This window comes from Uranotaenia lowii, chromosome 1, assembly GCF_029784155.1.
Source record: "Uranotaenia lowii strain MFRU-FL chromosome 1, ASM2978415v1, whole genome shotgun sequence".
NCBI lineage: Eukaryota > Metazoa > Arthropoda > Insecta > Diptera > Culicidae > Uranotaenia > Uranotaenia lowii.
Window position 1 is genome coordinate 20623695 of NC_073691.1, and position 17632 is coordinate 20641326.

Consider the following 17632-nt stretch of genomic DNA (forward strand, 5'->3'; position numbering starts at 1 on the left):
GCGATTGGAATGATGAAAATTGGAGTTGTGCGCCTTTTTCCGAAAATTTTCCCCCAACAAACGGATTTCTCGAAATCGGAAATGCTCTCCCTCTCCCAATTTTCTCTGTGTCTCCGGGAAGCTTTTCGATATTTGTGTACCAACAATCAGCACCAGATAGAATAATGTGAAATGTGGCTGAGAGAAAACGGGCAGAATGTCATGTGAATTGAGTAGAAGAAAACCGCATCATCCCCCCTTTCCGACCATTCAATAAACTGAGTGAGCTGTTGCAGCAGCCTGGAAAAAGAACAGACAGGAAAAACGTGTGTGTGTTCCGTCCCATTCACAGCTTTCTGGGGCAGATGCAGGAAGCTGTCTCTCAGAGTCTTGTGCTCTCGGTGCAAAATTTTACCTTGCGGCGATGACCTTCCGCCCAGCGTTTATGTTCAGAGAATAGAGAGTGTGTTCTTTACAGGAGAGTAACTCTCTCAAGCTCCGGACAGGTTTTTCTTCTCCAGCATCCCGTTTAACGACGATGTATCCGTTTGGAGTGGATGCTGCGGCAGGGCTGGCAGAAGGTTAGGAAGGATGTGCAGAAATTAGATCTTATTTAAGAAAAATAATATAAAATAATGACGCTGAAAATAAATAAAATAAAATAAATTTCTACAGCAACGTTTGATATTTTGGCAACACTAGACAAAACCAACAAAACAATGTCAGTCATTGATCTTTTCTTGAGAGCGACAGACGTGTCTGGGAAAGCATAGTTGGTAGAATAAGCACAGAGAGTGCAGATTGTCAAGGCTCCTGCTGCGAAAAATTTGTTTCTGATTCGTCCTTCGGTAGAAAGCGCAGATTTTTACGGCTGCTGCTGCTGATTTTTTGTTTTGATTTGGCTTCCCAGTGGAAAGACGGAATTGGTTTAGGAAGCGTAGATTTTCAAGGGTGATAACTGTTTGTTTTGATTTGGCCTTATTGTGAAAAAAGGCGAATTGTCTAATGATTTGAGTTCCAAAATCTTCCTAAATCAGATATTGAAACATAAGCACCAAAAAAATGCTGTTCTCCTGATTAATAAATCTTTGTTTTTTAAATCGATACTAAATCCCCGTCCTCCTTTTTGTCCGTATCAAAAAGTGTCCGACTTTTTAAAAGTTTGTCCTATCACATGTTCTACCATTTTAAATATTTTTCTAGTAAGCCTATGTGAGCTTGAGCATTAGGATTTTAGTGAAGAATGCATTTTTTTTATTAGAGACGTTTTAACCTACATTGGTTATTCGCGTCTTTTTAAATAGAAAAATTACAATATTTTACAAATTTTTCGTTAATCCTATTGCTTTCAAAAAGTTTAAAATTATATCTTCCTGTTTTCCTACATTTTAAAGTAAATTCTGAGAAAGTCTTTCAGATAATGGAACATTCTACCAGACACATTCATACCCTTTAACGACTCCAAAATTGCATTTCGGTTAACCGTATCATACGCTTTGGAGATATCTAACGACAACATTTCACAATGTTTGCCTTCTCTCGAGGGAACATCTAGGTGATCTTCTAATTTCACAAAATAAACGTATGTCCCAAGGCCAGTACGAAACGCGTATTGATTGCCATGAAGTATATTCTGTAGCTCTAGTTCTCCAATCAGCCTTCTATTAATTAGTCTTTCTAAAACTTTCGCGATGCAGCTAATTAACGATATTGGTCGATATTCATCAGGGTTTCCTACCTTTCTTGTTGCTTTGGGTATTGGTATTTCCACTGCATGCTTCCAATTTTGTGGAATTTTCCCCTGAATGCCAGATACTGTTAAGTGTCTTAAGTAGGGAGCATTTACCTAGGTAAGGAAGATTTCTTAAGAGAGGATATCCGATTCCATCGAAACTAGTTCCTTTACTTGTGCACTTTTTAAGCGCCCAAATAAGCTCACGAATAGTAAAATCTTTGTTGTACTCAGCAGCTATCGCCGCCTCGTCTTCAAAATATTCCTGAGTATCGTGTACTTCTGTAATAAAACTATCCGAGTTGGCAGAATTTATACTGGAAACCTCCTTATAAAAGTCGGCTATTTTATCAGCGAAAATTTGAGGATCATCCGTAGTGGAATTATCTGTTTTTACAAAGAACTTCGAGCTTTTATACCGACCCTGTAATGCTCCCACTCTTCCCCATATATCACTGACAGAAGCGTTGATATCTATACCTTCAACAAAACTAATCCAACTTTTTTCTTTCACCTGTGAGATAATTAATCGCGTTCTATTTCGTTCAGTCCTAAACCATGCCAATGTTTCAACTAGGCGAGGATCAGATTTATCCATCCTTCTTAAGGCACTGCAGATTTTACCTCTTCATTCCACCATGGTACCTATTCTTTTCCTTCCAGAATTACCGGAAGACCGAGGAATGCATGTTAATGCGGTGTTAAATATTAAATCTGATAGCTTTTCTGTTGTGTAAACGATTGTAGTATCCAAGACTGTCTCTATTCGGTTCTGATATTCTATTCAATCCGCGAGTTCATATTTCCATTTGGAGGTTCCTACTTTCAATTCTAAGCTGTCAATAAAGTTCAAAACTATCGGAAAGTGATCACTTCCATGTTGGTCATCAAGAGTTTTCCAAGCAATATTGCTAGCACGATCTGACGAAATGCTCAGATCAACCGCAGATTGACCGATATTTGCCAAACTCAAAAAAGTTTGTGATCCATCGTTCAGGATATCTAAATTATAGTGCCCTATCAAATTTATAACTGCTCGGCTTCTAGTATCTGTTCCAGAATCTCCCCAAATTTCTGAATGGGCATTGAGATCGCCCATTATCAAAAACGGTTTTGGAAGTTGTTCTATCAATTCAAAAAGTTCTTCTCGTTGGTATTTCAACAGTTACAGCAAGTGCTTGCAATGCAGTGCGAAGTGGACTCTGACATAAGGCAACCCTTTCAAGACAAGACTATTGCAACACCACCTCAACCCGTAATCTGGGTAGAAGCAGCACAAATGAAGGTGTAATCGGAAGAGAAGCTTGAACAGTTGGGAATGCAAATTGTTTCTTGTAAACACACTACATAAGGCTAGTGTTTAGCAGTTAACAAAGACAGTTCTGGTTTTCTAGCACGGTAACCTCTAGCGTTCTATTGTAAAGCTAACGTTTTGGGAATCAATCGAGATGTAAGTCTACCTACATTTGTTCTAGTTTGAGAAAAGTTATCTAGCTCGGTATCTGTGTTAATGTTATTGCAGTTGAATTCGATGGAAGGTTTTATTTTTGGTAAACTTACTAGTTCTAATGGGTTGTAGAATCTCAGTGTTGATGCCTACCTTTAGTTTTACCCATTTTCTCACCTTGAATTGGCGATATGTCCTTTCGGCTGTAATCCGCTTTACCTTGATGTGTAGGAGTGTTCGCCAAGTCAGCAACGTTGTGCAGTGACTTTTTGCTCGGGGGTGCGTTGGTTCTGCTGGGAGAATCCGGATTCGAATTTGATTGTGACGACGTGGCGACGTTTTGTTGATTTGGTATTCTGCTTCTCGTCCACACCCATTGATTGAGGTTCGATTTCTGATGTAGTCTGCGATAAATCCTCGTCAAACAAATCTGCATGGATGTTGGATAGACTGGGTTGCAATTTCCGGTTGTTCTTTAATTCCGACACCTCTCGGATTAATTTTTCCAGTAATCCCCGTAGTTTCCTGATTTCCTGGTCCTTCGATTCCAATTGTTTCACTAGCTCGGTTGCTTTACCAGTCTCTAGAAGATGTTGAAGATTGTTCTGCTGTCTTGATTCGAAACGTTTTCTGGCTTCCGAGCGCTATGTGGCCCCTTGCAGTTCACGCAAAGGGCTTCAGCAAGGCAAGGCGAGATAATCTCATGCTCACGAGAGCATTCCGGGCATATTGGATTAACTTGACAGTCACGCTTGGTATGAGCAAAACGGTGACAGTTTCTACATTGCAGCGGACTTGGATAGTAAGTTCTGGTCTTAACTTGGTGATACCCGAAGTAGAGGAATTCGGGGATAGTGGTTCCCTGTATCGTCAAGAGCATCGTCGGAGTGGGAAAAGGTTTGGATTTATCTTTCGGATTGGGCTAAGTGTATCGCTTAACCTCAATCACCCGTTGGGAACGAAGCTCTTCCAGTACAACTTCATCAGACATCGTAAGACCGTAGAGACATAAAACAATGCACTTTCTAACGTTCAGTCTCTCATGGAATTGCACAGTAACCATCGTGCCATCGCTGAGTTTCTTTAGTTTCAGGAGTTTTTCAACTTGTTTTGCCTGTCTCACCTTGAGAATATACCGCGAACCTTTGGCTTCCGGTCGGGCATCTTCAATACACCCCACTTCCTCTTCTTTTGATCTTCTGATTAACCAAGATTATCAGGAAACTTGCCATCAGTATCCTTCGGGAACATAGACAGTACGGATAGTTCGCCGTTCAAAGCATCCATCCATTTTGGTAACCTTCTCCCTGCCATACTGCCATCCACCGTTTTTGGAATTGTGCCCGTATGCATCCACCTTGGTGGCGTCATGGGGTCAGGGGGAATTGTTGCCTCCCCTACCCCCTGGGATAACCCGGAGGCCATACGGTCGTGGTTGACACCTGGGTGTCAGTCACTAGCTTTTATCCTCGGTACACCTAATTGTAAAGGCTTAAGGTTCTGCAGTTAGGGAACACCACAATTTAGAAGCCAATCTATTGTCCAAATGAACTCACTCTGATAACAATACGTTCGCTCCGAACTGATAGCGTAAAGCAAAGACTTAACTGCGAAATAGTAATCGAGGTTGAAACTCAAGAAAAACGTCCGATCACCACGAGTGCTGAGAGCGAACTGAGTGAAGAACGCTTCAAAACCAAACTTAGAAGCCAATAGGATTTGTTCAAACATTTTCGTCTAATCCATATACAAATTAGGTTTAATATTTCAATATCAATATCAAAATTTTATATTCTACATCCAGATATGAATTCTCGTTTTTCATTGCAGCTCAACTGGGCAACCTAAAAATAAATTCCAATATCAATTGAAATAAATACTTAAATCGAGAATGTTTAAAGGTTGCATTTTTGAGAAAAAATATGAATCTACTTAAAAAATTGGATCCGAAAATGCGCTGATTTAGAATTCTAAAAGAGTTGTTGATTAAAAAATTAAATTTAATTTCTGAATTGGAATAAAAATTCCAGAGTAAAAAAAAATTTGTTTTCTGAAATTCTTTCTTGATTCATACTCATCCTGATTTGTGGGCAAAAGTTCTTAATCTGAATGAAATATTTTTCGATTGCAGGCAGAACTCTGTATTAGCTATAAGATATTATTATTTGAAAACTTAGGATAAGAACTCGGGGTTCAAAAATAATTTCGCCACTTGTTGAAGCGCTATCAATCAAGAGCAAAAAACTCAAATTAAGAATTATTACTGTTTGCGATATATTTCACAACAGAATCAAATTAAAATTTTATCTAAATCAAAATCAAAATCAAATGAGATCAAAAATTAGGTCTGACTTGAAATCAGAAAATAGAAGAAGAAGAGAAATGTTTTTCGATAATCGTAGTTTTATCTGTTACGAGCTTTTTGTTCATCTATTAGAAGAACTCCATCCTTTAAAAAAAATTTGCAGATATAATCTTATCTGATGCTAGCACAAATTTCAGGGGATTAAAACATAAGAAATAAAAACCTACGACATCAATATTTCAATGCCAAATTTAAAGTTTTATCTCTGTTAGTAGTACCTTTTAGGTATCTAAGGATTGGAGATTCATTTTATATCATAAAAATAAATCAAAACTCAACTTTTCCAATGCATTTAACCAAGTGAATTCAATGATTAAGTCAACTGATTAAAAAGTTCTGCAAAAAAGAGTTTCATAGTGCACTGAGCCACGAGAAACTGTTCAACTCATTTCGAAAGATAACAACAAACAAATTCATCAAAATCTCTACGGAGACTATGGATATTCCCTTAACGGATTTTCTCTCGCATAGATTTCTCCTTCTCGTTAATTTCCTTCTCGTGATGATGCGAAAAATGGAGCTTCGTTTGGTTGAACTGTTTGCAGCTGACAGTCGATGGGTTAATTCAGTAAATTGTTAAAACTTGAATCAAGTAATTTATAATGACTATCAAGAATGATTCCATCAACACAACATTTTAATTTTTTATGTTAAAAGTTTTTTAATCAGTTTTTTTAAAAGGGTAACACGTGCAAATTCTGTATTGTCGACTCCTGAAAGGTGCGAATAAACAATGCAATTCCCAGAATTAACCCTACGACCTTCAAAAGCTGCACCGATTTATCAGCTCTCATCCAGCGACTTGAAACCCTTCGAAGATGGAGAGAATCGAGCCCTCCCATCTTTATATTTCTAAGAAAAGAGAGTGTTCCTCGGAGATTGATAAAAATGGGCTGCCAGATATTTTCTCAAATAGACTGAAGATCATACAAAAACATTTTAGAATTGTCGAAATTGTTAAAATTGTCAAAATTGTCAAAATTGTCGAAATTGTCCAAAATGTCAAAATTGTCAAAATTGTCAAAATTGTCAAAATTGCCAAAATCGTCATAATTGTCAAAATTGTCAAAATTGTCAAAATTGTCAAAATTATCAAAAATGTCAAAATTGTCAAAATTGTCAAAATTGTCAAAATTGTCAAAATTGTCAAAATTGTCAAAATTGTCAAAATTGTCAAAATTGTCAAAATTGTCAAAATTTTCAAAATTGTCAAAATTGTCAAAATTGTCAAAATTGTCAAAATTGTCAAAATTGTCAAAATTGTCAAAATTGTCAAGGTTGTCAAAATTGTCAAAATTGTCAAAATTGTCAAAATTGTCAAAATTGTCAAAATTGTCAAAATTGTCAAAATTGTCAAAATTGTCAAAATTGTCAAAATTGTCAAAATTGTCAAAATTGTCAAAATTGTCAAAATTGTCAAAATTGTCAAAATTGTCAAAATTGTCAAAATTGTCAAAATTGTCAAAATTGTCAAAATTGTCAAAATTGTCAAAATTGTCAAAATTGTCAAAATTGTCAAAATTGTCAAAATTGTCAAAATTGTCAAAATTGTCAAAATTGTCAAAATTGTCAAAATTGTCAAAATTGCCAAAATTGTCAAAATTGTCAAAATTGTCAAAATTGTCAAAATTGTCAAAATTGTCAAAATTGTCAAAATTGTCAAAATTGTCAAAATTGTCAAAATTGTCAAAATTGTCAAAATTGTCAAAATTGTCAAAAATGTCAAAATTGTCAAAATTGTCAAAATTGTCAAAATTGTCAAAATTGTCAAAATTGTCAAAATTGTCAAAATTGTCAAAATTGTCAAAATTGTCAAAATTGTCAAAATTGTCAAAATTGTCAAAATTGTCAAAATTGTCAAAATTGTCAAAATTGTCAAAATTGTCAAAATTGTCAAAATTGTCAAAATTGTCAAAATTGTCAAAATTGTCAAAATTGTCAAAATTGTCAAAATTGTCAAAATTGTCAAAATTGTCAAAATTGTCAAAATTGTCAAAATTGTCAAAATTGTCAAAATTGTCAAAATTGTCAAAATTGTCAAAATTGTCAAAATTGTCAAAATTGTCAAAATTGTCAAAATTGTCAAAATTGTCAAAATTGTCAAAATTGTCAAAATTGTCAAAATTGTCAAAATTGTCAAAATTGTCAAAATTGTCAAAATTGTCAAAATTGTCAAAATTGTCAAAATTGTCAAATTTGTCAAAATTGTGAAAATTGTCAAAATTGTCAAAATTGTCAAAATTGTCAAAATTGTCAAAATTGTCAAAATTGTCAAAATTGTCAAAATTGTCAAAATTGTCAAAATTGTCAAAATTGTCAAAATTGTCAAAATTTTCAAAATTTTCAAAATTGTCAAAATTGTCAAAATTGCCAAAATTGTCAAAATTGTCAAAATTGTCAAAATTGTCAAAATTGTCAAAATTGTCAAAATTGTCAAAATTGTCAAAATTGTCAAAATTGTCAAAATTGTCAAAATTGTCAAAATTGTCAAAATTGTCAAAATTGTCAAAATTGTCAAAATTGTCAAAATTGTCAAAATTGTCAAAATTGTCAAAATTGTCAAAATTGTCAAAATTGTGAAAATTGTGAAAATTGTCAAAATTGTCAAAATTGTCAAAATTGTCAAAATTGTCAAAATTGTCAAAATTGTCAAAATTGTCAAAATTGTCAAAATTGTCAAAATTGTCAAAATTGTCAAAATTGTCAAAATTGTCAAAATTGTCAAAATTGTCAAAATTGTCAAAATTGTCAAAATTGTCAAAATTGTCATAATTGTCAAAATTGTCAAAATTGTCAAAATTGTCAAAATCGTCATAATTGTCAAAATTATCAAAATTGTCAAAATTGTCAAAATTGTCAAAATTGTCAAAATTGTCAAAATTGTCAAAATTGTCAAAATTGTCAAAATTGTCAAAATTGTCAAAATTGTCAAAATTGTCAAAATTGTCAAAATTGTCAAAATTGTAAAAATTGTCAAAATTGTCAAAATTGTCAAAATTGTCAAAATTGTCAAAATTGTCAAAATTGTCAAAATTGTCAAAATTGTCAAAATTGTCAAAATTGTCAAAATTGTCAAATTTGTCAAAATTGTCAAAATTGTCAAAATTGTCAAAATTGTCAAAATTGTCAAAATTGTCAAAATTGTCAAAATCGTCATGATTGTCAAAATTATCAAAATTGTCAAAATTGTCAAAATTGTCAAAATTGTCAAATTTGTCAAAATTGTCAAAATTGTCAAAATTGTCAAAATTGTCAAAATTGTCAAAATTGTCAAAATTGTCAAATTTGTCAAAATTGTCAAAATTGTCAAAATTGTCAAAATTGTCAAAATTGTCAAAATTGTCAAAATTGTCAAAATTGTCAAAATTGTCAAAATTGTCAAAATTGTCAAAATTGTCAAAATTGTCAAAATTGTCAAAATTGTCAAAATTGTCAAAATTGTCAAAATTGTCAAAATTGTCAAAATTGTCAAAATTGTGAAAATTGTCAAAATTGTCAAAATTGTCAAAATTGTCAAAATTGTCAAAATTGTCAAAATTGTCAAAATTGTCAAAATTGTCAAAATTGTCCAAATTGTCAAAATTGTCAAAATTGTCAAAATTGTCAAAATTGTCAAAATTGTCAAAATTGTCAAAATTGTCAAAATTGTCAAAATTGTCAAAATTGTCAAAATTGTCAAAATTGTCAAAATTGTCAAAATTGTCAAAATTGTCAAAATTGTCAAAATTGTCAAAATTGTCAAAATTGTCAAAATTGTCAAAATTGTCAAAATTGTCAAAATTGTCAAAATTGTCAAAATTGTCAAAATTGTCAAAATTGTCAAAATTGTCAAAATTGTCAAAATTGTCAAAATTGTCAAAATTGTCAAAATTGTCAAAATTGTCAAAATTGTCAAAATTGTCAAAATTGTGAAAATTGTCAAAATTGTCAAAATTGTCAAAATTGTCAAAATTGTCAAAATTGTCAAAATTGTCAAAATTGTCAAAATTGTCAAAATTGTCAAAATTGTCAAAATTTTCAAAATTTTCAAAATTGTCAAAATTGTCAAAATTGTCAAAATTGTCAAATTGTCAAAATTGTCAAAATTGTCAAAATTGTCAAAATTGTCAAAATTGTCAAAATTGTCAAAATTGTCAAAATTTTCAAAAATTTCAAAATTGTCAAAATTGTCAAAATTGTCAAAATTGTCAAAATTGTCAAAATTGTGAAAATTGTGAAAATTGTGAAAATTGTGAAAATTGTGAAAATTGTGAAAATTGTCAAAATTGTCAAAATTGTCAAAATTGTCAAAATTGTGAAAATTGTGAAAATTGTGAAAATTGTCAAAATTGTCAAAATTGTCAAAATTGTCAAAATTGTCAAAATTGTCAAAATTGTCAAAATTGTCAAAATTGTCAAAATTGTCAAAATTGTCAAAATTGTCAAAATTGTCAAAATTGTCAAAATTGTCAAAATTGTCAAAATTTTCAAAATTTTCAAAATTGTCAAAATTGTCAAAATTGTCAAAATTGTCAAAATTGTCAAAATTGTGAAAATTGTCAAAATTGTCAAAATTGTCAAAATTGTCAAAATTGTCAAAATTGTCAAAATTGTCAAAATTGTCAAAATTGTCAAAATTGTCAAAATTGTCAAAATTGTGAAAATTGTGAAAATTGTCAAAATTGTCAAAATTGTCAAAATTGTCAAAATTGTCAAAATTGTCAAAATTGTCAAAATTGTCAAAATTGTCAAAATTGTCAAAATTGTCAAAATTGTCAAAATTGTCAAAATTGTCAAAATTGTCAAAATTGTCAAAATTGTCAAAATTGTCAAATTTGTCAAAATTGTCAAAATTGTCAAAATTGTCAAAATTGTCAAAATTGTCAAAATTGTCAAAATTGTCAAAATTGTCAAAATTGTCAAAATTGTCAAAATTGTCAAAATTGTCAAAATTGTCAAAATTGTCAAAATTGTCAAAATTGTCAAAATTGTCAAAATTGTCAAAATTGTCAAAATTGTCAAAATTGTCAAATTTGTCAAAATTGTCAAAATTGTCAAAATTGTCAAAATTGTCAAAATTGTCAAAATTGTCAAAATTGTCAAAATTGTCAAAATTGTCAAAATTGTCAAAATTGTCAAAATTGTCAAAATTGTCAAAATTGTCAAAATTGTCAAAATTGACAAAATTGACAAAATTGACAAAATTGTCAAAATTGTCAAAATTGTCAAAATTGTCAAAATTGTCAAAATTGTGAAAATTGTGAAAATTGTCAAAATTGTCAAAATTGTCAAAATTGTCAAAATTGTCAAAATTGTCAAAATTGTCAAAATTGTCAAAATTGTCAAAATTGTCAAAATTGTCAAAATTGTCAAAATTGTCAAAATTGTCAAAATTGTCAAAATTGTCAAAATTGTCAAAATTGTCAAAATTGTCAAAATTGTCAAAATTGTCAAAATTGTCAAAATTGTCAAAATTGTCAAAATTGTCAAAATTGTCAAAATTGTCAAAATTGTCAAAATTGTCAAAATTGTCAAAATTGTCAAAATTGTCAAAATTGTCAAAATTGTCAAAATTGTCAAAATTTTCAAAATTTTCAAAATTGTCAAAATTGTCAAAATTGTCAAAATTGTCAAAATTGTCAAAATTGTCAAAATTGTCAAAATTGTCAAAATTGTCAAAATTGTCAAAATTGTCAAATTTGTCAAAATTGTCAAAATTGTCAAAATTGTCAAAATTGTCAAAATTGTCAAAATTGTCAAAATTGTCAAAATTGTCAAAATTGTCAAAATTGTCAAAATTGTCAAAATTGTCAAAATTGTCAAAATTGTCAAAATTGTCAAAATTGTCAAAATTGTCAAAATTGTCAAAATTGTCAAAATTGTCAAAATTGTCAAAATTGTCAAAATTGTCAAAATTGTCAAAATTGTCAAAATTGTCAAAATTGTCAAAATTGTCAAAATTGTCAAAATTGTCAAAATTGTCAAAATTGTCAAAATTGTCAAAATTGTCAAAATTGTCAAAATTGTCAAAATTGTCAAAATTGTCAAAATTGTCAAAATTGTCAAAATTGTCAAAATTGTCAAAATTTTCAAAATTTTCAAAATTGTCAAAATTGTCAAAATTGTCAAAATTGTCAAAATTGTCAAAATTGTCAAAATTGTCAAAATTGTCAAAATTGTCAAAATTGTCAAAATTGTCAAAATTGTCAAAATTGTCAAATTTGTCAAAATTGTCAAAATTGTCAAAATTGTCAAAATTGTCAAAATTGTCAAAATTGTCAAAATTGTCAAAATTGTCAAAATTGTCAAAATTGTCAAAATTGTCAAAATTGTCAAAATTGTCAAAATTGTCAAAATTGTCAAAATTGTCAAAATTGTCAAAATTGTCAAAATTGTCAAAATTGTCAAAATTGTCAAAATTGTCAAAATTGTCAAAATTGTCAAAATTGTCAAAATTGTCAAAATTGTCAAAATTGTCAAAATTGTCAAAATTGTCAAAATTGTCAAAATTGTCAAAATTGTCAAAATTGTGAAAATTGTGAAAATTGTCAAAATTGTCAAAATTGTCAAAATTGTCAAAATTGTCAAAATTGTCAAAATTGTCAAAATTGTCAAAATTGTCAAAATTGTCAAAATTGTCAAAATTGTCAAAATTGTCAAAATTGTCAAAATTGTCAAAATTGTCAAAATTGTCAAAATTGTCAAAATTGTCAAAATTGTCAAAATTGTCATAATTGTCAAAATTGTCAAAATTGTCAAAATTGTCAAAATCGTCATAATTGTCAAAATTATCAAAATTGTCAAAATTGTCAAAATTGTCAAAATTGTCAAAATTGTCAAAATTGTCAAAATTGTCAAAATTGTCAAAATTGTCAAAATTGTCAAAATTGTCAAAATTGTCAAAATTGTCAAAATTGTCAAAATTGTCAAAATTGTCAAAATTGTCAAAATTGTCAAAATTGTCAAAATTGTCAAAATTGTCAAAATTGTCAAAATTGTCAAAATTGTCAAAATTGTCAAAATTGTCAAAATTGTCAAAATTGTCAAAATTGTCAAAATTGTCAAAATTGTCAAAATTGTCAAATTTGTCAAAATTGTCAAAATTGTCAAAATTGTCAAAATTGTCAAAATTGTCAAAATTGTCAAAATTGTCAAAATTGTCAAAATCGTCATAATTGTCAAAATTATCAAAATTGTCAAAATTGTCAAAATTGTCAAAATTGTCAAATTTGTCAAAATTGTCAAAATTGTCAAAATTGTCAAAATTGTCAAAATTGTCAAAATTGTCAAAATTGTCAAATTTGTCAAAATTGTCAAAATTGTCAAAATTGTCAAAATTGTCAAAATTGTCAAAATTGTCAAAATTGTCAAAATTGTCAAAATTGTCAAAATTGTCAAAATTGTCAAAATTGTCAAAATTGTCAAAATTGTCAAAATTGTCAAAATTGTCAAAATTGTCAAAATTGTCAAAATTGTCAAAATTGTCAAAATTGTCAAAATTGTCAAAATTGTCAAAATTGTCAAAATTGTCAAAATTGTCAAAATTGTCAAAATTGTCAAAATTGTCAAAATTGTCAAAATTGTCAAAATTGTCAAAATTGTCAAAATTGTCAAAATTGTCAAAATTGTCAAAATTGTCAAAATTGTCAAAATTGTCAAAATTGTCAAAATTGTCAAAATTGTCAAAATTGTCAAAATTGTCAAAATTGTCAAAATTGTCAAAATTGTCAAAATTGTCAAAATTGTCAAAATTGTCAAAATTGTCAAAATTGTCAAAATTGTCAAAATTGTCAAAATTGTCAAAATTGTCAAAATTGTCAAAATTGTCAAAATTGTCAAAATTGTCAAAATTGTCAAAATTGTCAAAATTGTCAAAATTGTCAAAATTGTCAAAATTGTCAAAATTGTCAAAATTGTCAAAATTGTCAAAATTGTCAAAATTGTCAAAATTGTCAAAATTGTCAAAATTGTCAAAATTGTCAAAATTGTCAAAATTGTCAAAATTGTCAAAATTGTCAAAATTGTCAAAATTGTCAAAATTGTCAAAATTGTCAAAATTGTCAAAATTGTCAAAATTGTCAAAATTGTCAAAATTGTCAAAATTGTCAAAATTGTCAAAATTGTCAAAATTGTCAAAATTGTCAAAATTGTCAAAATTGTCAAAATTGTCAAAATTGTCAAAATTGTCAAAATTGTCAAAATTGTCAAAATTGTCAAAATTTTCAAATTTGTCAAATTGTCAAAATTGTCAAAATTGACAAAATTGTCGAAATTGTCAAAATTGTCAAAATTGTCAAAATTGTCTAAATTGTCAAAATTGTCAAAATTGTCAAAATTGTCAAAATTGTCAAAATTGTCAAAATTGTCAAAATTGTCAAAATTGTCAAAATTGTCAAAATTGTCAAAATTGTCAAAATTGTCAAAATTGTCAAAATTGTCAAAATTGTAAAATTGTCAAAATTGTCAAAATTGTCAAAATTGTCAAAATTGTCAAAATTGTCAAAATTGTCAAAATTGTCAAAATTGTCAAAATTGTCAAAATTGTCAAAATTGTCAAAATTGTCAAAATTGTCAAAATTGTCAAAATTGTCAAAATTGTCAAAATTGTCAAAATTGTCAAAATTGTCAAAATTGTCAAAATTGTCAAAATTGTCAAAATTGTCAAAATTGTCAAGATTGTCAAAATTGTCAAAATTGTCAAAATTGTCAAAATTGTCAAAATTGTCAAAATTGTCAAAATTGTCAAATTTGTCAAAATTGTCAAAATTGTCAAAATTGTCAAAATTGTCAAAATTGTCAAAATTGTCAAAATTGTCAAAATTGTCAAAATTGTCAAAATTGTCAAAATTGTCAAAATTGTCAAAATTGTCAAAATTGTCAAAATTGTCAAAATTGTCTTATTTGTCTGTGCAAACAAATTTTTAAAAAAATTTGTTAAAATAACAAAAAAAATAATCAAATAAATAATAGCTTATTGCTTCATTTGTGTTTCACTCATTTTAGGCACAGGTACTTTTTTATCGACTCAAAACCAGACCAGTTTATTTCCAGTGACTGCACATAAATCGATTCCCGTTTTGGGAAATTTATGCGTTTTTTAACAGTTCCCTTACCGTTTTAAGAAGAAAAAAAACTCTTCGTCCCACTCACCTTTTAGCCTAAGTCAACACTTTCGATTTCGTTCGATTTTCCTGGCTGTTCTTTCGTTGTATTCTCAGCGAATCCTTGTTCAATTTACGAGCTGTCATATTCTGAGGTTCGCCACAAAAAAGCTAAGGTTTCTGATGATGTGGGAAATCATCCTCCCATTTTTGTGACACATTTTGATTTTAAGCTGCGAACACAAAAATTGATTCGGGTTTGATTGATTTTGGATTGTCACTCGAATTGTATAATTTTGATTACTTTTTTTTGACCTAATGAAAAAAATAAGAGCCTAAGAAAAATTATCATGTAAATATTGAAATAAGTCATTCAAAAGATAATTGATTACAGTTCTTGAAATTTGAGAAATCTCTCATAGATTCAATTATAAAGAGCGCTCTTTTTTCATACGATCACTTATAATCCGAACAAGCACACGATAATGGATTCATTTTTAATTAACGAGGACTGAAATGCATTTCTTCCGTTTCTGACGTGGTTTTTTTTCTCTCTCTGTTTCTTTCCCAACATTTCAGATAACATTCAGTGACAGCATCCGGCAAAAGTGGACATCATCTCCTGGTGATAGCAGACAAAAAAAATCACGCCCATCACCGTTCTTTGGACAGGCACATAAAAAAAACGCTTCTAAACGAACCGGAAGAAATGTTTTTGCTGAAACTACTGACGGCCGCTCGGCAACCCGTCAAGGGAACGTCCCGGATGGCCGCCTCTCTCGGTTTCGTGGGAACCGCCTTTGTGGCCATGCACATGCTCTCCACTAGCAGGTACTCTAGAAGTAGAGAAAGTGCTTAATCTTAATCAGCGGTCATTCTTGATGTTTGAATGACAAATTTCTGAAAGATTTTATTATATTTTTTTTTAAATTGTTGTCTACACACTAGCATTTGATTGAATGGAAAAGCGAATATTTATTGCGAAAATCATTACCTTCATTGCTCAGTATACATTTAGGCGCATTTTTGCATTCACCATCAGAAAAAAAACCAACAATCTGGTATAACATTTGATCAGAAGTTAAAAGGTGATACGGTCAAAACTTGATCAATATCAACTTGACGTATTTCTTTCAATTTTGCATTTAAAAATCCTAAACACCCCTCATTTTGAAGGTGTGCGTGTGTAGAATGTTGCTCCTAATTTGATTTTGGAATTCACTCTTCAGTTGTCAAAATGCAGTCCAAGGAAGAAGAGCAGCGTATCTAAATTTTGCTCGCGCATCGCGAAAATCCGAACTACTCGCACGCAAAGCTGACAAAATCGCTAAAAGTTGCCAAATCAACCGATACAAATGTAATTAAAGTGTTTGGGGAACGTTTGTCGACAGCCAGGAAGTCTGAATCGGGGAGAAATCGAAAACCGGAAGCCGCTGAGACGACAAAGAGAGTTGCCGGTAGTTTCAAGCGAAACCCTAACCTCTCTCTGCGAGATGCCGCAAATAAGCTGGGTGTATCGTCGACAACCGTGCATCGAGCCAAAAAACGAGCCGGACTATCGACTTACAAGAAACTAGTGACTCCAAATCGCGATGATAAACAAAATACGACGGCCAAAGCGCGATCCCGGAGGCTGTACACGACGATGCTGACGAAGTTTGACTGCGTGCTAATGGACGACGAAACCTACGCCAAAGCCGACTACAAGCAGCTTCCGGGACAGGGATTTTATACGGCAAAAGGAAGGGGAAAGGTAGCAGATATTTTCAAGCACATGAAACTGTCAAAGTTCGCGAAGAAATATCTGGTTTGCAAGCCATCTGTACCTGTGGCTTGAAAAGCAGCATTTTCATAGCTTCCGGGACTGTCAACCAAGAAATTTACGTGAAAGTGTGTTTGAATAAACGTCTGCTGCCTTTCCTGAAGAAACACGGTTGTTCCGTACTGTTTTTGCCGGATTTGGCATCTTGCCATTACGGTAAAAAGGCCAAGGAGTGGTACGCCGCCAACAACGCGCAGGTGGTCCCAAGGACAAGAACCCTCCCAACACGCCAGAGCTCCGCCCAATTGAGAAATACTGGGCTATTGTCAAGCGGAACCTAAAGAAGACCCAAAAACTGCTAAGGACGAGCAGCAGTTCAAGGCAAACTGGCTTTCTGCGGCGAAGAAGGTGGACAAGGTGGCTGTACAAAATCTGATGGCAGGGGTTAAGCGTAAGGCCTGGCAATTCGGATTTGGAAAAGCGGAAGCCTAACTGAATAATTTTCCTGAATTTTATACTAATTAAACTTGAAAAAGAAATTTAACTTGATTTTTTAAATAAACGATTTCACCGATTTACACGCGTTTTCCCTTGACCAAATTTTGACCGTATCAACCTTTAAATCGTGTTGTATACACGTTAAAAGCGTACCAAACTAAAAGATGGAGAAATTTTGCTATCAAAAGTTTATTTCTCAATAATATAATAATTGATATGTGAGTGATTGAAGTCTTGACGTCACAACGCACCCCCTTTTAAATTTTTTGATCTGAAAATTTTACATTAACATTCTCAATAAACAATATAACGAAAAAAGTTATGATAAAAAGTGATGTGTCAAAAATTACTTTCAAACCCGTTTAATAAACATTTGAGAACTACTGAGATGGTGGATGGTCGCCTGGAATGAGTCCTAACTAGGATTGTTTTCAGGAAGATCGATTCAGATATTCAGATGGATAGTGTTAGGAGGATCGATAAACCTAAAAATCGAACATTGAGGATCGATCTCTGATAGATCGATCTTATCAATTTTTAACTAGAAAGATATTTTTTTTATAAAAAGAACAAAAAAGAACACAAAGTTTCAAAGGTGCATTGAACTTTTATCTTAGGTAAAAATAAATGCTTGTAAACGATTTCAGATACTCGATTTGTTAGTCCAATGACTTAATATACTCTTTGAGTTTATGCCGAGATGTTGTAAAGTCAATGGTTTCACAGTATAAGATCATGCTGTTGATTGGCCCAGTTTTTACGTATTCTG

The 17632-nt window shown here is 31.0% G+C and overlaps 1 protein-coding gene across 1 annotated transcript in view; it reads left to right on the forward strand.

Annotated features, from left to right (window-relative positions):
• The window catches only part of LOC129739801 (uncharacterized), a 182056-nt gene that overhangs the window by 152612 nt on the left and 11812 nt on the right, over positions 1-17632 (forward strand). Inside the window, exon 3 of the mRNA XM_055731320.1 lies at positions 15183-15434. Coding sequence (XP_055587295.1) covers positions 15313-15434 — 122 coding nt within the window. The 5' untranslated portion in view covers positions 15183-15312. The remainder of the gene's footprint in view (positions 1-15182; positions 15435-17632) is intronic.